Source organism: Conger conger, chromosome 14, assembly GCF_963514075.1.
Source record: "Conger conger chromosome 14, fConCon1.1, whole genome shotgun sequence".
Classification (NCBI taxonomy): domain Eukaryota; kingdom Metazoa; phylum Chordata; class Actinopteri; order Anguilliformes; family Congridae; genus Conger; species Conger conger.
The window spans coordinates 2,265,742-2,292,678 of NC_083773.1; the positions used below are offsets into that span (position 1 = coordinate 2,265,742).

The window sequence follows — 26,937 nt, forward strand, 5'->3', positions numbered from 1 at the left end:
ATAGCGTATGGCTTTATGGCTTTATGGCTGCAGACAATGGCTTTATATGGAACATAAAGACGGAAAACACAGACACCAAACTGTGCCAAAGAAATATCATACACCGTGTCCCTTAGCAGATTTATTTGTGAGAGAGATCTCGTGCAGACTGGCGTACAATCGTCTCTCAGGTTAATTTAATCACGTTATCAGCGCACCTGCCGTTCGGTAACGGTTTGCCTTTTCTAAATATAGCACATCGGTGTTTGTACAATACCTATTGTTAAAATTACACTACTGACATTCACCACAAGTATTTCTAAATGTGAAACCCAATCTTGGCAATTTCAAGGAAAGAAATGTAGGCCTACCAACTGTCAGAAAAATGAAAATGTAACCTTAACCTACATCACATTGGTGGGGATGATGGCACCAGATATGTTGGTACTTGGCTGAACTACAAAGGTTCAGAGGTGCTTTGGTGATGAGGACAGACACGGTGCAGGTCTAAATATTGTTTTCAGAAGACAAGAGGCCAACTAATGTCCGGACCATAAACCACACCCTTGTGACACCTTCCATTCTCACATCATTGCTATAATATTGCAGTTATTAATCATGCACTAACTGCATTCACTGTGGCAAATTGAATTTTGACAACATTTTTGTAGTATTGCATCGATATATTTTTTGTATTCTGTTTGCTCTGCCTCACTCTTGCTCCCTGCTACTCGTTAAACCCGACAGGGGGGTAGCCTATGTGTGTATGGCGCAGTAAGACTTTGAGCATGTGTTTGCCTACCCCACAGAAACCCTAAGGTCAATAGATGGCACATAACTATATTGGCCCCTCCTTAGACCGTATGGTCAGATCAGAAAAGTAGGCCTCGGCCTACGTTCGTTTGAAATGCACGTATACCAAACATACAAAACTTACTCGTTTCATTGTGACGGTCGTTCTGGAATGCTGTAATTTGTTGGTAGCTTCGTTCAAAAATAGCTAGGCACGTGGATCTCTTGACAATATCCCATTTTTGAATTCAGGCAGTCTAAAATATGCAAAACATAGTGTGGAATAACAAATAATACTTTTCCTAAATAGTTAGTAGGCCTAAAATATGTAGGCATACGCCTATTGCAACTATATGGCTACTGAACCAAATAAGTTAAGACACAGACGCTTGGCATATTTCTGAAAACAAACTGCCAAAAGTTGGTATGTTTTTAAGAAGTACTATTTACCCCCTCTTGTTAAACGAAATAAACCTCCCATACAGGTCCAGTCCATAGTTATTTTGTGGGGGGCGTTTAATGTCTGCTACTTTCATTCATCCGGAATGAATTCAATGACCATCTCTCGCTAGCTAACGTTAACTAACGTTGGGTAATTTTACTTTTGCTGCCAAAACATAGCTGATGAGAGGAAGCTAACGAAAATATATTCAGGTGTAAATAACATTTTTATATTCGCTTTAACGACGAATGTTTCATGTTAGCTAAAAGGAAACGCGCAACTAGCTAACGCCATCTTATAAGCTAACGTTAACATGCCGTAGCTAGATGGATAACTCTGGCAGACGCATGGTGTGCCACTGCTGAATGTTTCTGTTTATAAATCCTGTATCCAGCCAAATATAAACAAAACTTACTCACACAGCAAATTAATCACCAGCGCTTCCCCCCCCCCCTTCGAAACAGATCGAAACATGTATTCCAGCGTATGGAGTATGGAGAGATGTCGAATGGGTGAGTAACACCACATGAAAGATCAGCACCTGTAACACAGCATGTTAATGTTTGTATTGACACCATTTGTATAAGGTTTTTTTGTGGCTTTTAATCAGGGATAATGCACTTGAGGGTCTTAATATATATGTTTACATTTTGATTATGCTTCATTCATGTTAAAATTGTAATCTGAAGGAGGGAGGAGAAAAACCCAGTTTATTATGATATCTGTTGCAGTAGCGTCTAAATACAATAAAATGGTGGCATTGTCATACTTTATTTCACAGTATGAACAGTAGAGGGTGCTGCCTGAGAATATATTATATTAACGTACTGGTCTGTGCATCCCACCGGGTGATTTTGGAACAGTAATAGAACTGTTTCAAATTAAGTTTGCTTTTGAATTTGACAGGTTTTTTGTTATCATGTTTGATATGTTCAAAGCCCAAATCAATGCTTACGGTTGAATCAAAATAGGAGGTAACATAGCTCTGCACTGTGTAAAGGGATTGAATGATGTCCTTTGATTTTGCTTTTAGTTCAGGGTGCTGTGGGCAGCACGCAGGAAGGCTTGGCAGAGCAGGTGGGGTCCGTGCTGAACAAGCTCAACTGCCAGTTAGAAGCCCTTCGAGACATGGAGGACAGGGAGTCCAAGGTGAGCAGGGCAAAATAATAAGCACACGGGGTGACATTGCCTCAGGAGGTAAGAGCAGTCGTCTGGCAGTCGGAGAGTTGCCGGTTCGATCCTGCCCTGGGTGAAGTGTCCTTGAGCAAGACACCTACCCCCCAAATGCTCCTGACGAGGTGGTTGGTGCCTTGCATGGCAGCCAATTGACATTGGTGTGGGGCGGCCTGTAGCGTAGTGGTTAAGGTAAATGACTGGGATACCCAAGGTCGGTGGTTCTAATCCCAGTCTAGCCACAATAAGATCCGCACAGCCGTTGGGCCCTTGAGCAAGGCCCTTAACCCTGCATTGCTCCAAGGGAGGATTGTCTCCTGCTTAGTCTAATCAACTGTACGTCACTCTGGATAAGAGCGTCTGCCAAATGCCAATAATGTAATGTAATGTAATGTAATGTAATGGTGTGTGAGTGTATGTGTGAATGGGTGAATGAGAAGCATCAATTGTACAGCGCTTTGGATAAAGGGCTATGTAAAAAAAAAAAAGCCAACCACCTTCACATTTGCACTTAGTGCATTTTGGAGCACCCTTAGATATGCGAGTGTGCACTTAGATGTGTGCCCTGGGGGGTGGGGCTATAACGCCCTCCCCACACGCTTCCTGCCAGAGTCCGGCCAATCGTACGTCTGAGAATGCAGGGGTGTGCTTCAACCCCTGCAGCGGCTGGTTCCAGGACTGCAACAACACACAGTTTGTCTCCGGATGTGAGACTACCATGGCATCGTGGGTAATACCCCTCTCTGAGGTCAACGCTGGCATCACACAGAAGGGGTTTTGGCAGCTGTTTGAGTTCTGTGATGATTCTGACTAGATGCACTGTCTGTAAGCATGCTGAGGTGTCTCATTTGAACAGGACCAGTTAGTTACTGGGGGTCAGCGGTGTCAAACTTATGTCCTGCAGCGTCTGCAGGTTTTTCTGGTGTTTTCCTTTCAATCAGCAATTAGTTCAGGCATTGGAACAAGTTACACGGACTCTTTAGCTAATCAGTGTCTTAAATGAATCAGTTGAGCTAAAACACGGCAAAGTCCAGCAAACCCCGCGGCCTACGGGGACCGGAGTCCTACAGCCCTGCCCCTGTTGTAGCTCCCACTGGATGTTGCGCACGGTTATAAGCACAATTTGCTGTCATATACAAGCCTTACATAACTTGGTCTATGATGATGATTTTCAGGGATTGTTTATATAATTTTTAAAAGTAAAATGTATGGAACCATAACATGTTCTATCTTACCATTGCTGTCTGTCTCCTTGAAGGCTTTGGGCAAACCACTTTACCTGTGGTAAGACTACCTTTTTATTTATAATCGTACGTAATTGCTTTCCTCTTAAAAGCTTTTAAAGGCAAGGTGCTTTCTGGGACAGTTCATTTGGAATTCAAGACATGCATACAGGCTTTTTTTCCCCCAAGGAATTCATTTGTGTTTGCAGCAGTGTTTTATTCCTTCATTTCATGATCAATAAAACTGACCGCACATTTCTCATTTCTTTGCTCTTATTGGCTGAACAAATGATTCAGCAACACGTATGCACTCAGTAAGAATAATGAACAGTGTCACTCGCATCTCACTTCTGGCACAGTTTTTGGATTCAATTTGTAACAGTTGGTATTTCACATAAAAGTAAATATGACACTCTACAAGATGAGTGTCAATAAGAGAGAACAGCCTGCTCTCTTTGATGCTTCCAGCTCAATCTTCACCGATTTTTACCAAGTTTTTTTTATCAGGCCCTAGGTCTAGACTGTCTTCCACTTTCCGTGCTCAACTCCAAGCACGGACGTGTGGTGATGTGATGTGTTTGTCTGCAGTGTTCAGACCAGTGTCGATGATGTGTTTGTCTGCAGTGTTCAGACCAGGTTTGAGTTGTGCTGTCTGTGGGCAGCGGGAGGTGCAGGTCAGTCTTGGGGCAATGAGCCAGGAACTGTCCGGCACATTCTGTCCGGTCTTTCTCTGTATGCTGTGAGTTCACCTGCTGCCCCAGGTAAGTGCCTGCTGCATCACCCTGAGTGTGTGCCTGTTCTTCCATATCCCTGCCCAAAACGGAGCTGACTGATAATTACAACAGTGAGTTTCAGCCCTGTGACCTGTCCCATACAACAGTGTGCGGAGTGCAGCAGACCCAGGTTTTCATTCAACGTACGCCATAATAATATTTAATACCGTGTATGTAGGGTAACTAAGTAAACAAGATGTACACATGCAAAAATAACAACTGGTAAAAGCAAGAGACAAGTGGCACATAAACAGGTGTTGCAATGTCAGGGCACGTATCCAAGCGATAAAAGCTGTCTGTGTGTTTGATATCGATCAGATTGTGCAGACAGGAATGTCTTATCCCGCTGAATCTGACCTGAGCAGATGACACACCTCTGCCCCTCCCTCCTGGGGCACACCTGTGTAAGGTGGTTGGGACGTCCCATTTCTTTCCGCTCTCCACTACCACTCACCTCCTACCCCAAAGACTGGAGGAACGGAGGGCAGGGCATACAGAGCACTAATTCACAAACATTTCTGTAGATAAGTGAGATTACATTACATAAATGGCATTTGGCAGACACACAGTTGACAAGTCTAAGCAGGAGACAATCCTCCCCTGGCACAATGCAGGGTTAAGGGCCTTGGTCAAGGGCCCAACGGCTGTGCGGATCTCATTGTGGCTACTCTGATCAAACCACTGACCTTGCGGGTCCTCAGTCATGCATATATATATATTGGTTACTCTTTCCTAGTAATCAGTGTTCACATTGAAAAATATATTTCAAACTGTAATCAAATGTGTTGAATAATGGTTGAATAAATCCCTTCATGCATATTCACATACTGAAATAATGGTAGCTGTTATGCTTATTTATGTTTATAGAGTCATGTTTGTTTAAGCAACATTTCTGTATAAACGTTAAAAAGCGATAAATTAAACTGCGCCTAAATTTTGTTTTTTAATCCCTCCACCCCCCACCCCCCACTTTTTACACACATACAAACATTTGAAATACACGAAACAATATTTGAATGGAAAGGAAAGTCAATATCATACATGCAAATTAAACGAAAGCGAACAGAAAATGACAACCAAAAAAATAAAAAAAAATAAAAACGGTGATATCATTAACAATAATAGTTCACGATGCACTTTTTGGCTGGACTGGGAGGGGCGTAGTCACGTCACTCTTCCAGTAGGTCGGGGGGTGGGGCTTTGAGGCCTCGGGTGTTGAGACTGGCCACCAGGCAGACGTCATAGCTGTCATGCATCAGGACCCGTCGGGCCACCATGGTCCACCGGTTCTCCCAGGGGTCCAGCTCCAGGATGTCCTTGGTGATGATGTCATGCCGGCCTGTGGCCAGAGAGAAGCTTGTGAACCTGCAGTGATGTCACCGGCAACACTTTTCCACTTTTCCGGCCATCGGAAACACTTCCACGTTCCCGGTGTCAGAGACCCGGCCACCGGTACGGTTGACCTAATGTTACTTGGAAACCCACGCACGAATACGTGCAGTATGAAAACAGAAGTTACACAACCCAAAAACACACTATCCCACCAGCACTATGCAAACAAAATCGTAGTCATATGTGCCAGCCTCTCTGATTACAATGGAAAACATTGCTGGCCCACATTGAATCTATGAAGGACAATGAATGGGCCACCATAATTAATTTATTGATTGATCAATCGGGGAAGAAGTTTAACACACAGGCCAGATTAATTACAAAGAACAAAGGAAGTTGACTTATATAGTATTTAAAGAGCCGATTAGTTGGTTTTGTAATGCCAGTCACAAGTGCCGAACACATAACACAACATTTTGACAGCAGAACATCTTGTGTCACCCTGACTTCATTCTAGGCATTGTCTGACTGGCTGCAGTCTCGCCTATTTTCTATTATCTTTTCCCAAATGTTACAAAAGGTTCTTCTTGTGCTGCTAATACAGACATCACATCCTTGTTTTTGTGAACTTTGCATTCTTGCATCTACACTCATCATTCTGATAACACGGGCTACACACAAAACAAAACATGCTACCTTTACCTAAAAGCAGATGCAGGCAAACTTATTTCAGACAATGATTAATCACAGACCTAGACAGGATACACCCTAATTTTCATCACAAGTAATTGAAAACACATTTAACCCTTGTGTAGTCTTAACATTCTGTGTACTCCCCTTGTCCTAAGGGTAACAAAATGACCCGCCTTCACTAAACCCCTAAAATAAAGCAGCTTAATTGAATTTTAAACCCCAAATTTATTTTGCATGAAGAAACAACCCGTCACTCATCACAAAGTTTGTCATCAAATTTCAAGTTGGAAAAACGATCATCGTGTTTTCTCTGCTGTTAAACATAGTGGCGGGTCATTTTTAAAGGACGTATTCTCTTTTCACATCTTCAATCCCTCTCTCCCCGTCATTTCTGGAAGATGTGGATTCTCTCCTTATATTGCTAATGTTGGGACTGAGGACAGGACGGGCGGGGCGGGGCGGGGCGGGGCAGGACGGGGGCTTACCGGAACCCCTGTAGAAGCCACAGATGTAGATCTTGCCCGCCACCACGCCGGCATTGGAGGCGTTGGTGTGCAGGGAGAGCAGTGGTCCGGGCAGAGGGGGACCCACCCTCCAGAAGTCTCCGTCCGGGTTGTAGATCTCCACGAGATCCAGGCAGCGGCGTGACTGTCCGCGATCCAGCCCCTCGCACCCAATGCCGCCTACAGGAGGAACCCGCCGCATCACGACAACATCTGGACCTTCCCCTGTTTTTCTCTCACAATTTGGAATTCCCTATTGTATTCCCTATTGTATTCAACATGCCACTCTCCAATACAGGAGCCGTGTTGGTGCCTTACATGGTAGCCAATCACCGTTGGTGCGTGAGTGGGTGAATGAGAAGCGGAAATTACACAGCGCTTTCCATAAAGGCGCTATATAAATGCAGACCATTTACCATTCCCCATTGACACCCCATGAGGTCCCAGATTATCATCTCATGGGTGCTGCTGCTTGTTTTCAGTCAGTAGTCCACCATCTCAGCTGAGTTTAGGTTATAACATGCATGTTTACATTCTTCCGAATCAACAACAATGGTTACTAGAGACGTATAAGCTGGGTGTTGTAACTGATAAATGATGAATGGTTATTATACTCCAGTGACAGGCTTGCTGTGGTTATTATACTCTAGTGACAGACTTGCTGTGGTTATTATACTCTAGTGACAAACTTGCTGTGGTTATTATACTCTAGTGACGGGCTTGCTGTGGTTATTATACTCTAGTGACAGACTTGCTGTGGTTATTATGCTCTAGTGACAGACTTGCTGTGGTTATTATGCTCTAATGACAGACTTGTTGTGGTTATTAAACTCTAGTGATGTTTAGACTATGTTTAGAACAGCATTTCCTGTGTATTTTGCTAGTTCCTGGATGTGATGCTCTGACTTATGGTAGAACCTATGCACTTGTAAGCGTCTGCCAAATGACTAAAATGTAAATGTAGTGACATGTACACTGTGGTTATTATACTCTAGTGACAGACTTGCTGTGGTTATTATACTCTAGTGACATGTACACTGTGGTTATTATACTCTAGTGACAGACTTGCTGTGGTTATTATACTCTAGTGACATGTACACTGTGGTTATTATACTCTAGTGACAGACTTGTTGTGGTTATTATACTCTAGTGACATGTACACTGTGGTTATTATAGTCTAGTGACATGTACACTGTGGTTATTATACTCTAGTGACATGTACACTGTGGTTATTATACTCTAGTGACATGTACACTGTGGTTATTATACTCTAGTGACATGTACACTGTGGTTATTATACTCTAGTGACATGTACACTGTGGTTATTATACTCTAGTGACATGTACACTGTGGTTATTATACTCTAGTGGCATGTACACTGTGGTTATTATACTCTAGTGACATGTACACTGTGGTTATTATACTCTAGTGACATGTACACCGCGGTTATTATACTCCTGTGACGGGTGTGTGTGGTTCTGCCCCCCTCTCACCCATGACATAGATCTCTCCGTTGAGGGCGACGGCACTGCAGCGGTATTTTGAGCAGCGCATGGGGCCACACTCCACCCAGGCGCTTGCTCCAGGGTCCAGCCTGAACATCCGGCTGCTCAGGCATTCTGGCTCGTCGTCCGGCCGGTCGAACTGTCGGGACGAGACCAGACGGGACGGGACAGGTGTGGCAAGGGGGGGGGGACAGGGGGAGGAGAGGGGGAGGGGAGGGGCCGCAGTAATCTTATATCTATGTCGGTACACTGTTACAGAGCAAGAAGCCTCCTCATGCAACTGCCTGTGGGAATATATCAGTGCTTATGAGTGACACATATTATAAATCCCTCCTGATCCCCCCCGCCCCTTCTGATATCCCTCTTGTCTAACCCAAAAAATCAAAACAAATTGCACTTACGATGACTGTATTTTTGTATAGAACAGGCCTTCATCCGCATTTTACTAGTTATGGATTTGATGCTTTAATTTGTGGAAGAGCCTATGGACTTTGGATTAAAAGCGTCAAATGACTAAAATGTAAATTATTAAAGATACATATTAGTGCTTTACCCCCCCCCCCAACTCTTTAGTCTTATCCTTTTTTAAATATATTTTTAAATGTGCATTTCATTATTGCAACATAATCACTGAAATTCAACAACTAATAACAGCAAAGAAATATTCTCCACAGGAAATACTCGGTTGTGGCCACTTTGGCACCTTCAGCACAACTGCTAGTCTAAAAGCACAATAAAGGTTGTCCTGTATATTTTTTTACAAAAATGGAATTACATTACATTACATTAATGGCATTTGGCAGACGCTCTTATCCAGAGCGATGTACAACAAAGTGCATACCCATAACCAGGGATAAGTGCGCTGAAAGACCCTAGAGGGAAGTACAATTTCAACTGCTACCTGTACAACAAACAAACAAACGAACAACAAAGCAAAAGTGACCAGACTTAACTAGCTAACCGGGCCAAACTAAAAATACCAATACACAAAAAAACTGAAAGCCAGAATTCTGGAACCTGCTGTATGGCTTCACCCTGTGAAGCTGAACCCGCTGTACGACTCCATTCTGTGAAGGCACTGTTTTTCCGTTCATGGACAAATGGACGGTGTGAACGCTCACCTGCGGGGTCCTCCCCCCGAGCACGTAGAGGCGGTCTTTGAGCGTGACGGCGCAGTGGCAGGCCAGCGGCAGGGGTAAGGGGACCGTGGTTCTCCAGGACCCTCCCCGCATGGACCAGCGCTCCACCGAGTTGGTCATGAAGTACTTGTTCCTCAGCCTCATCATCCCGCCCAGCAGGTAGAGCGTGTCGCCCACCGCCCCCAGGGCGTACAGCTCTCTGTGCTCCGCGGAGGACAGCTTCTGCCAGCTCCCCTGGGCCGAGACCACGTACCTGACACGGCCACACGCCACGGGGAGGCACAACAGAGGGCCGGGGGAGGTCGGTTCAGTCGCACAAGTTTCGCTCCGACAAACAGAAGTGTGAAATGTGGTTCACCGACTGGTGAAGCTATGGTAGTATATTCAAGGCATTGACACCGGCTCAGGAGGTAAGAGCAGTCGTCTGGCAGTCGGGTGAGGGCGAGGGCTCGATCCCGCCCCAGGTGTGTCGGAAGTGTCCCTGAGCAAGACGCTCAACCCCCCAAATGCTCCTCACGAGCTGGTTGGTGCCTTGCATGGCAGCCAATCGCCATTGGTGTGTAAGTGTGTGTATGAATGGGTAACTGAGAAGCATCAATTATTTGGATAAAGGCGCTATATAAATGCCAACTATTTACCGAGGCAGAATTATACTACTGACCAGCATACCCATCATTAAGCAGTCTAATAGATATCTAATCAGCACACCGTCATTAAGCGGTCTGATAGATATCTAACCAGCACCTCCGTCATTAAGCGGTCTGATAGATATCTAACCAGCACCTCCGTCATTAAGCGGTCTGATAGATATCTAACCAGCCCCTCCGTCATTAAGCGGTCTGATAGATATCTAACCAGCACCTCCGTCATTAAGCCTTCTGATAGATATCTAACCAGCACACCGTCATTAAGCAGTCTTATTTAAGTTTCCCCTCTCACCTGTAGAGGTCCACATTCCGGCTGTTCTCCCGGGCCATCCTGCGAGCGCCGGCCTCTCCGGCCACCACCACCTGGTTGTCGTGGGTGACCACGCCGGCGCACACGTAGCCCAGCGCCTCGCCGTAGCGGGGCGAGGTGATGTAGTGGATCTGGCCGGTGGCGGGCGAGAAGCAGAAGCTGTAGTCGCTGTAGGAGCCGCGGCGCGACCGGATGCCCTGGCCCTCCACGCCGAGGCAGAGCAGCAGGTCCACGGTCTCCATGCCGTAGCGCAGCTTCAGCTTGCGCGGCATGGCCAGCGGCGGGCACTGGGCGAGCTCCAGGGCCTCCTGCACCATGTCCTGGCACTCGGCGCTGGACAGGAGCGCCGTGTTCCTCCGCAGCGCCTCGCGCAGGAAGTCGGGGCTGACCAGCGGCAGCCGGACCTTGCGCAGGAGCTCCGGGAGGCTCGCGGCCCGGCCGTCGCGGTCGCGGTTCGCCCAGCGCAGCACCACGTCCAGGATGCTCTCCTCGCGCGACACGTTGAGGTCGTCGGAGGCCACGAGCGGCAGCAGCCGGTGGAACTCCAGCTCCACCACCTCCTCGTGCAGGCACACCTGGGCGAAGTTGTGCCGCAGGTAGCGGTGGGCCAGGTCGCGCAGGTCCTCCGCGCCCAGGTCGCGGGCGAAGTGGTACACGCCCAGGCAGTTCGAGGCGTCCATGTTGTCCGTCATGTAGATCTCGCAGTGGCGGAAGACGTCGTCCAGCTGCAGCAGGAAGGCGGACAGGGCCACGCCCTGCACGTTGCCATTGGTCAGCGGCAGCTCGGACCGGTACATGTAGTTGAGGATGAGCCGGAGGATCTCGGGGGGCGAGTCCTGCAGCGTCACCTCCGTGCGGCTGCACTCCTGGAGGCCGCAGGTGAACATGGCCATGAAGTAGGGGCTGAAGGCGGACAGCACCACGCGGTGGCAGGGGAAGCGCACGCCCTCCGTCACCAGCACCACGTCCGTCATCTCCCCCGCCTCCTTCATCCTCCAGAGACGCTCCATCAGCGCCAGCCCGTGCTTGGACCGCAGATCCATGCCCTTTATGAACCCTTTATGGGGCTCTCCAAATCCCAGATCCCGCAGGGCTGCAGTCGGTTTCTATGTGCAGGTTCAGTCGTCGGTGGGAAGAATAGTCCACATCTTCGCTGGAATTTTAGCGGTTCCTGATGTAAACAGAGTGGGGATAACGGGAAGCCTGGCCTTCAGTGTGTGATCCCTCCAGTCCTCCGGGGATGGGAAATGTGTTTATCTGAAAGGCAGAATGAGAGAGAGAGAGAGAGAGAGAGAGACTCACGGAAAAGGTCATACCACATACCACATAATGAACTTCCATACTATGCTGCGCCTCCACATGCTGCCATGCTGCTTCCACTATTGACAAACCGAACTGTGCGTAACACCGTTTGTTAAAAATATATAGGTGGTATAAATCTTGAATACAAAAATATGGTAGGAAAAAAACAGGTTGGCAGAGTCCTTGAATGCCCTGGATCTTTTAATAGTTAATTGAACAACCATTGTACAGTATTTCCCTTAAACCTGTGGTCACCAACTCTGTTCCTGGAGATCTGTTGTGCTGAAGCTGTTCATTGCAACCCAGATTTGGCACACCGTATTCTACTAATGAGCAGCTCGGCAGGATCTCAAATTACAGTCTCTACTGGTTCTCTACAATGTTTCACGGAAACTCCCATCGAATATTCATGACAAAGATCTGCAATGCCAAGGTTTTGTATGGACCAGGTATAATGCTGGATAGTACCAGGCCCATAAGCAGGAAAAAACCCCAACATGCATCAATGCATCATGTGTCAAAAAGAGAAAACAAAATGAGATTGCGCAGCCACAGTGTGTGAAAGCATGCATCCGGTAAGGGCCACGGCAGCCTACCAGCCTCTGATCCTTTCCCAAGACCTTCTGTTTTCAGAAAACAAAGAGGCTTCTTCTACCATGCCTTGCAGCACGGAGGGCTGTGTACACGCCTGAGACCGGGCTCCCTCGCTCTGTGACAGAACTTAAAATAGACCGTGTCATGCCATGGCACGTGTCAGATTTCAAGCAGGACAGAGGGAGGAACTTACATTTATTGGGTACCTAATGGAGGGTACTGTGATTTCAGTATTACGGTATTTTCAGGGGCTTTCTATTTGAATTCAAAATGTTATTTCCATTTTTCTTGTTGCCTCATGAAAGGCTTAGGTTCTCCATCTTTGACATTACATTTCAGATCGGGTGGAGTAATGTTTCATAACATAGATCTCTTCTCAGGAGGATTCAGTTTGCCACTTTTTGAACAAGCGTGCTAGTATATTTATATTAGCTTCATACTGTTTCAGTTAAACGCAATGAATACGAAGCATGAATAAAATCAGGAGTCAGCCCTTTATACATTGGTGTCCAGCAATGGGCACATGCCTATTTAATCCCGACATAAAAAACTTTAAAATCGAATAGAACTAATATGAACTGAAACAATAATAAATGTGAAGAATCATTATTTTAGAAAAAGGGGTCATTGCATTGTCATTGCAAATGTACACTCACTGAGCACTTTATTAGGCACACTTGTACACCAGCTAGTTAATGCAGCCATTTAAATAGCCATTTAATCAGCCAATCATGTGACAGCAACTAAATGCATGAAAGCATGCAGGCAGAGGTAAAGCTGTTTTTCTGACCAAATGTCCGAATGGGAAAGAAATGTGATCAAAGTGACCACGGAATGATTGTTGGTGCCGGACAGGGTGGTTTGAATATCTCAGAAACTGGTGATCTCCTTCATGCACAGCAGTCTCTAGAGTTTGCAGAGAATGGGGTGGAAAAACTGAAAACATCCAGTGAGCAGCAGTTCTGTGGGCAAAAACACCTTCATGAGAGGGGTTAGTGGAGAAGGGCCAGACTGGTCAAAGCTGACAGGAAGGTGACAGTAACACAAATAACCACACATTACAACAGTGGTATGCAGAAGACCATTTCTGAACACTCAAAACGTCAATCCTGTAAGTGGATAGGCTACAGCAGCAGAAGACCAATAACTCTAAACAATAATAATAAAGTGCTCATTGAGTGTATATGCAATGTTTATTCAATGAACATATTAACCTCCACCTTACACTTTTCATCTTTGTCTAGTTTGCTCACTTTAACCCTACTGTATTAAGCATTGTTTTACAGTTAACCATGCCATATCAAACCAAGTCTGTTTACCATACCTGGCTACAATGTTGACCCGATTTCAATTCCCATGCTGTCATTTGCCAGTTATTACACCACACCACGTACATTCCATACTTTTATTTGACTTATTCTATTTTCCCGTTCAATGACATGCAAACAGTGCTAACCCTTATCAGCCCTGCCTACCAAGTTTACCTTTATCACGCAATGCCTAAATCATAGCCAACCATTTAATCGCTTATTGTACAGCACCGCACCCAAAAAAAACAAACATGAAAACAACCTTTATTATGTGAGACATGTGTTCACATGAATTATTCTTGAATGTTTTAATTTTAATTTTAATCTTTCAGGGTTAGGTGTCAAAGTGACACCAGTGGTGACTTAATGGAACTGTAGCTGAACATGTTTTATTTGATCTAAATGCAGGGTTGAGCATTTTTCCAGGAAAAAACAAAGGAGTTTATTGGATTTTGCAATATAATTACGCCACATTAGGCATATAGGACAGCTGATTATGTTACTGTTTGAAGGCCTGTAAAAATAAGGAAGTGAACTCTCGAAGGGCTCCAATAAAAACCCTAAAGTGTCTTCTCACAGACATCAGCAGAAACCTGTTGCTGTAAAGATAAAAGTGTCTGTCTGTAATCCGGTTTTGAGTACAAGGGCTCGCCTAGGTATGTGGCCCTCGATTGGCTGCCCGGGACCCATCAGAAAGGTGTGAAAGGCGCGTCCGCGTATCGGGCATTTTACTGCGTGTCACCCCACCGGTCGTAAACGGCTCACTGCTGTCTGCTGTGTCAGTGCCCTGGGTGCGCTTCCTGGCCAGGTTAAGTAGTGCTTTCACTTTTTGCGAGTTGAAGACGGTTAACCACTGAAGGTGACACTACATGGACTGTGTCGCATTCATTAGCTCGGCCTGTACACCAGCTTGTTAATGCAAATAGCTATTTAGTCAGCCAATCATGTGGAAGAACCTAAATGCATCAGAGCATGCGGAAGTGGTCAAGAGGTGCAGCTGTTTTTCAGACCGAATGTCAGAATAGGGAAGAAATGTGATCTAAGTGACTGTGACCGTGGAACGATTGTTGTTGCCAGAGGGGGTGACTTTCACTCTGGTGCGAAAAACTAAAAACATCCAATGAGCAGCAGTTCTGCGGGCAAAAACGCGTCGCTAATGAGAGAGGTCAGAGGAAAAGGGCTAGACTGGTCGAAGCTGACAGGAAGGTGACAGCAATGCAAATAAACATGCGTTATACAACGTGTCAAACCTTAACCTCCAGATATGGAGCGGAAACAAACCTGAAAAATGTTTCATAAATACCTAATAAAGTGTATATCCATGAAGATAAATACCATCATGAAGTTTGAGACCGCTGATCTAAGAGTTCAGAATCTGTCCATAGGCGAGAGGATAATGTTTAATCCACCAATGCATGTATTCATGTTAATATTCACCGTGCGGGAGGAAGTCATGACTGAGTCGCTGACCTCTGACCCAAACGCTCCGACAGAGGGAGAAAACTACACAAATCGCTTAGTCCGCATTCCTTGTTATAGTCCAGACCATTGTGCCTTCTTCGTTGTTACACAACATCCTCTTCACCCTCAACCGAGACCTCCACTGATTTAATTTATAACAACACTCTCTCCATTTCTCTGTACCTCAGCAAAAAAAAAAGACCAACCAGACCTAACCACCAATGACCGAGTAATAATAATAATAATAATAATAATAATAATAATAATAAACTTTATTTGCATCGCACCTTTCTTAGCATATGTTTCATTCAAGCAGAGCTGTTGTCATCTCTGTCATCTCTGCCTGAATCCACTCATTATGAGGAATCTCTCAAATCACGATGTGGATGTGGACTTGGTTTGAGATGGCAGGCGGATTCCATCGCTTCAAAGTCCTCGGTCATTTCAGGCTCATGTCTTTTGAAAGACATCAGATGGATCTCCATTGGAATCGGGACTAGATTCAGCATTAAAGTACACTGATACAATATGGAACACATTTGTTAGCTAAACGGCTCATGAAAGCATCTATCAAAAGTGCCACTTCTCTTTTCCTACAAGTTTGCAGCAGGTCAGTTTGACCCAAACTGAACTAAAGGGTTAACTCATTACATTACATTACGTTACATTGTTGGCATATGGCAGATGCTCTTATCCAGAGCGACGTACAACAAAGTGCAAAGTGCACACCCATAACCAGGGAAAAGTGCGCTGAAAGACCCTAGAATCAGCAATGAGAGGGTTCTGACAATTGTTTTTTCGGCTGTAACCTCCGGTTTCCGCAGTCTCGTTAAACTGACTTTGAGGCATAAGATGGTTGTTAATGTACATCAGTCCTGCGTGTGGCTTTGTGCTTCTTACCTCATAATGTTGCTGCTGTAATGTTAAATATTAATGCAGTTTTACCATCACCAGAAAAAGGAAGGTACAGTTGCATGTGACCAGTGGATAACATTAGTTAGATGTTGATAACATTAGAGTCAGATGTTGATAACATTACAGTCAGATGTGGATAACATTTGTCAGATGTGGATAACATTTTTCAGATGTTGATAACATTCCCAGGAAGCACATGTTGCAAGTTGCATGAAGCAACTGTTTTTAAAACTATTGAATTGAATGCATTCACACAGGAATGAAACATTGTTTATAAGGAGGCAAACTCCAGAGTTTCAGACAGTTCCTGTTTTGGTGTGTGCACGCTAATCAAAATAAATGTTCAATAGGACATACGATAATGTCTGATGAAACAGGGCATTACTCAGAAGTGATGCCATACAAATAGCAGCAGTAATTACGGGTGCCAAGAACTCATCAATACAATAAAGCAAATGTGTTACGACAAGCCTAAACTTGCACTAAATATTGCGAAATCTTTCAAAAATATTTGTGCCTAAAACCAGTCATGCCAAATGGTGGGGTGGGGGAGTGGGTTAAGTGAGGGTGTTATGGGATGTGATTGGATAATTTATGGCAGATCCAGGGTCAGTTAATAATAATAATAATAATAATAATGAAACTATGACGTCAAAGTGATCATACATTTATTGATGGTACAAATACTATAATTATCATACATCTGTCAAAGCTGAGCAGCTCTCTCTCTCTCCCCCTTTCTTTCTCTCTTCCTCTCACTCTCCCTCTCTTTCTCTCTTTGACTCACTCTCTCTCTCTCTCTCTCTCTCTCTCTCTCTCTCTCTCTCTCTCTGTCTAGCACTCTCTGTGTGTGTGCGTACGTGTGTTTTCCTGTACGGAGTGCCATACACAAAAGCCAGACGGCCCAATCTTTTTTGGCAGCCTGTTACCAAACACACGCTTGACCTGGTGAGATTGAGCAAAGCCCGTAACACTAAACGGATAAACCCGTTTGATTAGGGGTAATTTGGCCCTGGCTGTGGGTTTAATGGGTTATGGTGTTGTGCTTTGCGCTCCTTGTGATGGTGCTACGCAGTTTTTCTCAAAGTTAGCCATTAGGTATGGAAGGACGCCCCCTCCACAGGTGTATAAATTGGGGGGTGGGGGGTGCAGGGGACAGGGGACAGTAGACAGTAGATGGTACACTGAGCTGAAGGTATTATCCAAATCTGTTGCTGAACCTGGATATAAACCTCAACACTTTGGAGCAGGCAACATAATACTCTGATAAAACTAACTTCAGTTCTGAGGCCTGCGCTCATTTATAGGAGGGGTCTCTTCTCACATTAGACAGTTTGGTGGTCTGAGGGAATACGTGTTTTTTGGACTGTATTTATGTTTACAGACAGGTTACAGACAGATAAAGACAGTTGGACAGGCGCCATGGAAACGGGCAGGAGGGAAACGCGCTACAGCGTGGATAGAGACGTGCTGGATGAGAAGCATCTGGAGGAAGCATCACGAAGAGTGGAGAACTCCGACAACCAATCACTGTGCGCCCATCTCAGAGAATCACTCAGGTAAGATAGGTCCAGGTATAGGAGAGATCTGTATGCAGTGTGTCTTTAGTGACTGGTACTGCGCCAGTGTGGTCTGTACAAAGTGTGTCTGTAGTGAGACTGGTACTGCACCAGTGTGGTCTGTACTCAGTGTGTCTGTAGTGAGACTGGTATTGCACCAGTGTTATCTGTACTCAGTGTGTCTGTAGTGAGAAATATATAGGTATCTGAGTGGCATGTGTGTCTGAAGGGAGGCCTAGCCGTTGTCCTGACAATGGAGATTTAGTGGCACAATACACTATGACTGAAACATTTTGTTTCTTGGTGCTACAACATGTTCTGTATATTTAGGCCGGGCTGACCAACTAATCTATGTACTGCTGCAGCAACCCAGGTGACACAGATGGTGCAATGGGTAGCTCTGCTGCCTCACAGCAAGGAGGTCCTGGGTTTGAAGCCCGGTCGCCCGGTTTGCATGTTCTCCCCGTGTTCGCCTGGGTTTCCTCCGGGTACTCCAGTTCCCTCCCACAGTCCCAAAGACATGCAGGTTAGGCTGATTGCCTGTGGGTATGAGTGTGTGAGTGAATGCTGTGTGTGCCCTGCGATGGACTGGCGACCTGTCCAGGGTGTATTCCTGCCTTTCGCACCAATGTATGCTGGGATAGGCTCCAGCCCCCCTGCGACCCTGTTCAGGATAAGCGGGCTAAGATAATAAATGAATGGATGGATGGATGCAAGTGGGGGTGACTATGGGCAATTTTGGGTCAGAATGTGAGTCTCCCCCATTTGACTCCCTGGTTCTGTCCCTATCTGCACAGTCGGCAACAGCCAACCAAGAGCACAATTTAATATCAATATATAGTTTTTGGTTTGTCGACAGTAGATTTATGGAGTTGACTGTTGCAGTTAACAATTTTTTTCAGATGTGGTCTTAATAAATTGACTGCTACAGTTAACATTGATACAGATAAATGGACTTGGAACTGTCTTCAATGCACTTGTCCCTGGTTCTGATTTGTACTTTATTGTACGTCGCTCTGGACAGGAGTGTCTGCTAAATACCTGCAATGTAATGTAATAAATATTGTTAACGGCAGCAGGTATGCAAAGCTAACTGCTGCAGCTAACAGATCACAGGTTTAAGTCAATCAGTCAAAGAAGACTCTTGGCTGGACTCTTGCTCATTATGTGTAAATATTATTTCCTGGACAGTAATAAGTAATGCTACACCAAATCAGCTGATCTTTTCAAACAGCTCTCCTGTACCCTGGGCATGTTTGGAAGATATTTGCAGAGGTTTTGGAAATGCAGTGTAGAGCTGTCTGCACTTGTTCACATCCTTCCTGAAGGTTTTCAGAAAATGTTGAATTTTGGAAGAAAGCAGATTATTTATAATAATAACAACAACAACAACAACAATAATAATAATAATAATCATAATAATAATAATAATAATAAGTATTATTATTATTATAATTATTATTATAAAGCCAAAAAGCCATAATCTCAGAAGCTAGGTTACCAGCTAACTATAGTTTCATGTGAATGTATATTTACATAATGTACATTGCAAATTATAAACCAGTCAGTTCAAGGTGATTATAAAGGGCTTGCTGACTTAACAGTAAGCTTAAGCAGCAATTTGAAGTATTAGCAGGTATGTCGTATGTTTTTTTTATATCCCACCCAAGAGGTATTATGAAGCATTGCTGGCAGTATGAGCACAGGAATGATGATGAGAATTCAAATGTATCTTTTACAAAATAAAAAATATATTAGTAAAATAAATCAGTAGTGAAGGTTACTTTATAGTACAAATATTACAAATACATGTAATTTAATTGTAATACTGTCCATTGCTGGGCGGCACGGGTGGTGCCGTGGGTAGCACTGCCGCCTCACAGCAAGGAGGTCCTGGGTTCCAATCCCCGTCGGCCGGGGCCTCTCTGTGTGGTGTGTGCATGTTCTCCCCGTGCTTTATTATTCAAAGACTCAAGTTTCTCACTTAATTATACTAAATGGCTTAGCTTTGTTACACAGTACTGTGTACTATAATATAAATGCATCTTTACGTGCATAAAGAAACAGGTAAAATCTCAAAGTAAATTCCATTTTAAATCTTAAAGTGTGTCCAAGGCTGGATTACTTATCTCAAAAATGGTAATTAGACAAACTCATTAATTCATTAATTCATTCATTATCCTAACCATGCAGGTTAGGTTGATTAGAGAGTCTAAATTGCCCGTAGGTATGAGTGTGTGAGTGAATGGTGTGTGTGCCCTGCGATGGACTGGCGACCTGTCCAGGGTGTATTGCTGCCTTTCGCCTAATGTATGCTGGGATAGGCTCCAGCCCCTCTGGGACCCTGTTCAGGATAAGCGGGTTAGGATAATGCATAAATGATGAATGACTGTCCATTGCTAGTGGCAACCTGATTGTGTAAACCTGCTGCAGTTGGAACATCCTGGAGCTGTAAACAGCAGGAAGGAGAGTTGTAAATGCTGATAAGCACACAAAAAAAAACATCGTCAGACTTAGGAAAATGCACAGCAGTAAAAGACAAGGATGAGTCAGCCACTGCCTGTGATTTCATGGCCTCTCACCTTCAGTATATACGGTGAACTCCGTAATGTTTGGGACAAAGACATATTTTCATGATTTGGCCGTGTACTCCAGAATTATTTTATTTGTAATCAAACAATTTTCTTTTGGTAAAAGTGCAGATTCTAAGATTTCATTAAAGAGTATTTGCATACATTTTGTTTTCATGGCACAAATTACAGCACTTTTATACACTTTTATACACTTTTAGTATAAAAATACATAGTATATACATTTCCCCACATCAGTGACAAATGGCTTAATATTTCTGATGAGTTATTAGTGTATTTAAATGCTTCCTCAGTGTACGAGAGCTTTCCGTATATTGTCTGGATTTGAAGTGATTGCCTTTGGAGTCTGCTATTGCAATTTGCCAACATGGGGACCAGAGTTGTGCCAATGAAAGTCAAGGAAGCCATTATGAGACTGAGACATAAGAACAAAACAGTCACAGACATAGACCACTGTAAGCTGGAAACTGTAAGCTTACTAAAATCAATTGGTTGGATCATTAAGAAGAAAGAGGGCACTGGTGAGCTCAGTAATCACAGACCTCCATAGTTTATGACTGAGGAATTCTCACCATAATGAAGAAAAAAATCAAAACACCTGTCCAACCGATGAGAATCTCCCGGATTGAGGAGGCAGGTGTGGATGTGCCACTGACTACTGTCTGCAGAAGACTTCACTAACTGAACTACGGAGGGTACACTGCAAGATGCACTACTAGTTATCTGCAAAAACAGGATGGCCAGGTTACAGTTTGCCAATAAGTATTAAGATATTTTCCCTCCATCTCTCTCCTCCACAGGTGTTCAGTGCCCAGGTTAAAGCGCAACATGGTGAGCTGCTTCCCAATACTGTACTGGCTCCCCCGGTACTCTCTCTGGGACTACGGCATGTCAGACCTCATCTCTGGCATCAGTGTGGGCATCATGCACTTGCCTCAGGGTGAGTAAGAGCACTAAGTACAGAATTAACAGGGACACTATCCGCCACAGAGTAACCAAAGAGCAGTCGTCTGGCAGTCGGAGGGTTGCCGGTTCGATTCCCGCACTGGGTGTGTCGAAGTGTCCCTGAGCGAGACACCTAACCCCCAAATGCTCCTGACGAGCGGCTTGGTGCCTTGCATGGCAGCCAATTGCCGTTGCTGTGTGAGTGTGTGTATGAATGGGTGAATGAGAAGCATCAATTGTACAGCGCTTTGGATAAAGGCGCTATATAAATTCCAACCATTTACCATTTATTAGGAGGTTCTGTGTGACCATTTAGTGTAAGTTTGAATCTAGCTGATTGTCGTGTTCCTCCATGCAGGGATGGCCTACGCCCTGCTGGCGTCTGTACCTCCAGTGTTTGGGCTCTTCTCCTCTTTCTACCCACCTCTGATCTACTTTATCTTTGGCACATCCCGACATATCTCCATAGGTGAGATACATTCAACATGGTAGACTGTTTTCTCATTTAGTAACCCAGACAGGTTTGCAGTTTTTCTCTCTGTGCCAGTCTATATTTGTTTCAGCATGTGTCAGTGTGTGAATATACACATATTTATCTGCCAGAGACAAAAATACTTTTTAATGTGGACTAATTCATTGTACCTTGTGTGTGTGTGTGTTTGTGCATATGTTGTGTTTTTGTGGCTGTTGGGTATGTGTGCCTGCATGTGCATGTGTGTGTGTGTGCCTGCATGTGCATGTGTGTGTGTGTGTGTGCGTGCGTGTGTGCGTGCGTGTGTGTGTGTGTGTGTGTGCGTGTGTGCCTGCATGTGCATGTGTGCGTGCGTGTGTGTGTGTGCGTGCGTGTGTGTGTGTGTGTGTGCGTGTGTGTGTGTGTGTGTGCCTGCATGTGCATGTGTGTGTGTGTGTGTGTGTGCGTGCGTGCGTGTGTGTGTGTGTGTGTGTGTGCGTGTGTGTGTGTGTGTGTGCCTGCATGTGCATGTGTGCGTGCGTGTGTGTGTATGTGTGCCTGCATGTGTGCGTGCGTGTGTGTGTGTGTGTGTGCCTGCATGTGCATGTGTGTTTAGGCACATTCACGGTGCTCAGCATCATGGTGGGCTCTGTTACTGAGCGCTTGGCACCAGACCAGTTCTTCCTGGTCCTGAACGGCACCAACCTAACTGGAGAGGTGAACACTGAGGCCAGGGACTCCTACAGGGTCACTGTGGCAGCCACAACCACTGTCCTGGGGGGAGTTATTCAGGTCAGCACAGCAACTGACATTCTCACACTGCAGCACTGACATTCTCACACTGCAGCACTGACACACTCACACTGCAGCACTGACACACTCACACTGCAGCACTGATATTCGCACACTGCAGCACTGACACACACACACACACACACTGCAGCACTGACACTCCCATAATACAGCACTGACACACTCACACTGCAGCACTAGCATTCCCACTCTACATCACTGACACTCATACTGCAGCCTTGACATTCTCACACTACAGCACTGACATTCTCACACTGCAGCACTGACATTCTCACACTGCAGCACTGACATTCTCACAACACAGCACTGACATTCTCACAATGCAGCACTGACACACACACACACAAACACACACACACTGCAGCACTGACACTCCCATAATACAGCACTGACATTCGCACAATGCAGCACTGACACACTCACACTGCAGCACTGACATTCTCACACTGCAGCACTGACATTCTCACAACACAGCACTGACATTCTCACACTGCAGCACTGACACACACACACACACACACACACACACACACACACACTGCAGCACTGACACTCCCATACTACAGCACTGACATTCGCACAATGCAGCACTGACACACTCACACTGCCGCACTGACATTCCCACACTGCAGCACTGACATTCTCACACTGCAGCACTGACACACACACACACACACACACACACACACACACACACACACACACACTGCAGCACTGACATTCTCACACTGCAGCACTGACACACACACACTACAGCACTGACACTCTCACACTACAGCACTGACACTCTCACACTGCAGCACTGACATTCTCACATCGAGGCACTGACTGCCCAGCACTGTCCCACCATACTGGTTTCTCAGTGAGTGAGCCTGTTCTGTGCCTGTCTCCTCAGGTTATCCTGGGCATGGTGCGGTTTGGCTTTGTAGGTACATACCTGTCGGAACCGTTGGTTCGGGCCTACACCACTGCCGCAGCTTTTCATGCTGTGGTGGCACAGCTCAAATACGTCTTTGATGTTTCCCCCAAGCGCTTCATTGGACCCTTCTCCATGGTGTATGTGAGTGTCCCCCAATCCAGCCTAACCCAATCAACAGTGCTCTCTAATGTCTCCCTCTACCCCACGTGTCCAGAAAACCACAAGCAACTGGTTTCTCCTCTCTTCAACCCTTTTGCCAATTCTCCCTCTCTGTTTCACTCCGCCCACATGATCAATCCCCTGTATTTCACTGACCCTCTTGACTCCCTCCCTCCATTTAACTGCTAATTCCTTATTCATACCTTCACTCTTCATCACCCTCTCCCTCTCATTTGCCCCTCTTTCTCTCTCTCCCTCTCTCTCTCACTGTCTGACTCTCTTTCTCTCTCTCTCTCACTGTCTCTCACTGTCTGTCTGTCTGTCTCTCTCTCTCCAGACGCTGATAGATTTGTGCTCCCTGCTGCCTCAGACACAAGTTGCCACCCTGTTGGTCAGTCTTGTGTCTATGGTGGTCCTCATCGTTGCCAAAGAGCTCAACTCCAAGTTCAGCCACAAACTGCCTGTACCCATTCCAGTGGAGCTGATCGTTGTGAGTTTCTCTATCTGGCCAAAAACTCTTTTTCAGGTTGAGTTCTGTCTGTGGGATTTGCTAATAGTAAATTCTAAGCTGATGTCAACCATTTTTTACACAGAGAGTTATCAGTGTGTGGAATATCTTGGTTGGCAATGTAGTAGAGGCATTCATGTCCAAGGACAATACAGTGCTGGATGCTTTCTAGGCTGTCAGAGAGAGGTCAGCAGTGTAAAGCACTGGAATGTCCTGAGCCAATGTCGCCCGTAACCTTGCCACTAAAATTAAATAATCATTGAATTAACAAACAGTAATAGCTGGGGGTTTTTTTTTTCAATCAAACACACATATGTCAGCATTCCTGTAGCTGTCAGAACATGTGTGATTGCTACGGGGCAACAGTACACTGACTGTATGCGTGTGTGTGTTATAGATCATTCTGGTAACTGTGGTGTCGCACTTCGGGCACCTGCACACCATCTCCGGCGTGGATGTTGTTGGGGAACTTCCGAGTGGGTGAGTGACAGTGTTTTTTTCGGTTTTTTTTTGCTGGAAGGGGCTGGTGGAATATCCACTGAGGGAAACAATGAATAAAAATGGGTTTAAAAACGAGGGCCACTGCTTTGCATTTCATTGTGCTTTAAAAAAAAAAAAAAAAAAAAGATTCTGAATGCGTTCTTTAGCCAGACTTTTGCCATCCATGTTTACCACTCCTTGGTGAACTCCAGGCTGCAGGCTCCCACTATGCCAGACGCCAGTATCTTCAAGCAGGTGATTGGGGATGCCTTCGCCCTGGCCGTGGTGGGATACGCCATCTCCATCTCCCTGGGCAAGACCTTTGCTCTCAAGCACGGCTACAAGGTGGACAGCAACCAGGTGTGCACTGTGGAACCATGACCCCCAGCACTGTTACTGCAGGCTGTTTCTCTCGGTCTCTCTGTTTATGTTTCTTAACATCATCCATTAACACTTTGTGTTTACATTTTTTATCTTTAAAAAAAAAAAAAAAAAGCCTGACTACGTACGGGAGTTAGAAACTAGCAATAGCTATAATCTCTGTATGCAGAACATCAGCTACATGAACCTGGTGTAAACTGGCAGTAATGATGCTATGTCTCTTGGCATTGTCCCCGCTCAAATAAACACTATGAAACTGACAGTAATGCAAATAACCAGACATTACAACAGTGGTATGCAGAAGAGGATCTCTGAACACACAACACGTCAAACCTCTAAGTGGATATGCTACAGCAGCAGAAGATTGATAAGTCTAAACAATAAATCTGATACATACTTGATAAAGTGCTCACTGAGTGTAAACTCTGTGTTGGCCTGTGCAGGAGCTGGTGGCCCTGGGTCTCAGTAACGCGGCCGGGGGCCTCTTCCAGTGCTTCTCTGTCTGCGCCTCCATGTCCCGCAGCCTGATACAGGAGACCACCGGGGGAAAGACCCAGGTGAGCCATCACAGCCACACATGCACTCACATCTGTACACACACCCACACACACACACACACACACACACACACACTCACACACACACACACACACACACACACACACACTCACACACACCCATATACACACTCACACACACACTCACACACATATACACACTCACACACACACACTCACACACATATACACACTCACACACACACTCACACTCATACTCACACACACACACACTCACACTCATACTCACACACACACCCATATACACACTCACACACACACACATACACACCAGAGACCCACACACACCACAGATGCACACACACACACACCCAGACACACACACACATACACACACACTCACACATGTACACACTCACACACATACACACACACACACACACACATACACTCACACATGCATGCAGTCACAGTCACACATGCACACACATACATACCAGCATACAAACACACACACATCTTTGTGTGGGTATTTGTGTCCACTTGCTTGTGTTTTTAGGTGCATAATTCAGACAGTTATAGTACAAATGAGAACATTTTTATTGTAATATTAGATGGTTGGTGTGGTTTTCTCTGCGATAGTTTGAATAATGCTGTTGTTCTTTCAGATGGCAGCGGTGGTCTCGTCTGTGATAGTGCTGGTGACAGTTCTAAAGCTCGGATGCTTGTTTCATCAACTGCCCAAGGTGAGCCTGTTGTTGCCAAGAGCTTCTCTGAACACATATGTTAAACCTCTAAATGGATAGGCTACAGCAGCAGAATAAGTCTAAAAAAATGGTCAAATAAATACCTAATAAATTGCTCACTGAGTATAAATGTGTATTTCTGCCCAGTTGTACATGATTGTGTGTATTTGTGCACAGTTGTACATAATTGTGTGTATTTGTGTGCAGTTGTACATAATTGTGTGTATTTGTGCACAGTTGTACATGATGGTTTGTATTTGTGCAGTTCTACATAATTGTGTGTATTTGTGCACAGTTGTACATGATTGTTTGTATTTGTGCAGTTGTACATAATTGTGTGTATTTGTGTGCAGTTGTACATGATTGTTTGTATTTCTGCCCAGTTGTACATAATTGTGTGTATTTGTGTGCAGTTGTACATAATTGTGTGTATTTGTGCACAGTTGTACATAATTGTGTGTATTTGTGCGCAGTTGTACATAATTGTGTGTATTTGTGCGCAGTTGTACATGATTGTTTGTATTTGTGCACAGTTGTACATAATTGTGTGTATTTGTGCACAGTTGTACATAATTGTGTGTATTTGTGCGCAGTTGTACATAATTGTGTGTATTTGTGCGCAGTTGTACATAATTGTGTGTATTTGTGCACAGTTGTACATAATTGTGTGTATTTGTGCGCAGTTGTACATAATTGTGTGTATTTGTGCGCAGTTGTACATAATTGTGTGTATTTGTGCACAGTTGTACATAATTGTGTGTATTTGTGTGCAGT

General features: G+C 45.0%; 3 protein-coding genes across 3 annotated transcripts in view; 1 reads left to right on the top strand and 2 right to left on the bottom strand.

Moving 5' to 3' along the window:
* Window positions 1–1,157, bottom strand: part of nisch (nischarin) — a 5,962-nt gene extending 4,805 nt beyond the window's left edge. Inside the window, exon 1 of the mRNA XM_061218970.1 lies at window positions 917–1,157. Coding sequence (XP_061074954.1) covers window positions 917–925 — 9 coding nt within the window. The 5' untranslated portion in view covers window positions 926–1,157. The remainder of the gene's footprint in view (window positions 1–916) is intronic.
* Window positions 68–26,937, top strand: part of LOC133109572 (solute carrier family 26 member 6-like) — a 33,155-nt gene continuing 6,285 nt past the window's right edge. Inside the window, exons 1-13 of the mRNA XM_061218943.1 lie at window positions 68–170; window positions 1,678–1,725; window positions 2,247–2,362; window positions 17,478–17,652; window positions 21,044–21,183; window positions 21,547–21,657; window positions 22,256–22,431; window positions 23,348–23,512; window positions 23,868–24,020; window positions 24,436–24,518; window positions 24,731–24,878; window positions 25,343–25,456; window positions 26,086–26,163. Of these exons, the coding sequence (XP_061074927.1) occupies window positions 1,700–1,725; window positions 2,247–2,362; window positions 17,478–17,652; window positions 21,044–21,183; window positions 21,547–21,657; window positions 22,256–22,431; window positions 23,348–23,512; window positions 23,868–24,020; window positions 24,436–24,518; window positions 24,731–24,878; window positions 25,343–25,456; window positions 26,086–26,163 (1,485 nt within the window). The 5' untranslated portion in view covers window positions 68–170; window positions 1,678–1,699. The remainder of the gene's footprint in view (window positions 171–1,677; window positions 1,726–2,246; window positions 2,363–17,477; window positions 17,653–21,043; window positions 21,184–21,546; window positions 21,658–22,255; window positions 22,432–23,347; window positions 23,513–23,867; window positions 24,021–24,435; window positions 24,519–24,730; window positions 24,879–25,342; window positions 25,457–26,085; window positions 26,164–26,937) is intronic.
* Window positions 4,145–12,519, bottom strand: kbtbd12 (kelch repeat and BTB (POZ) domain containing 12). Its single transcript, XM_061218945.1, has 6 exons — window positions 12,410–12,519; window positions 10,494–11,768; window positions 9,537–9,807; window positions 8,404–8,554; window positions 6,893–7,090; window positions 4,145–5,721 (listed from the first exon to the last, which is right to left on the bottom strand). Exons 2-6 carry the CDS (start codon window positions 11,552–11,554, stop codon window positions 5,552–5,554), a joined length of 1,851 nt encoding a protein of 616 aa, XP_061074929.1. The 5' UTR covers window positions 11,555–11,768; window positions 12,410–12,519; the 3' UTR covers window positions 4,145–5,551.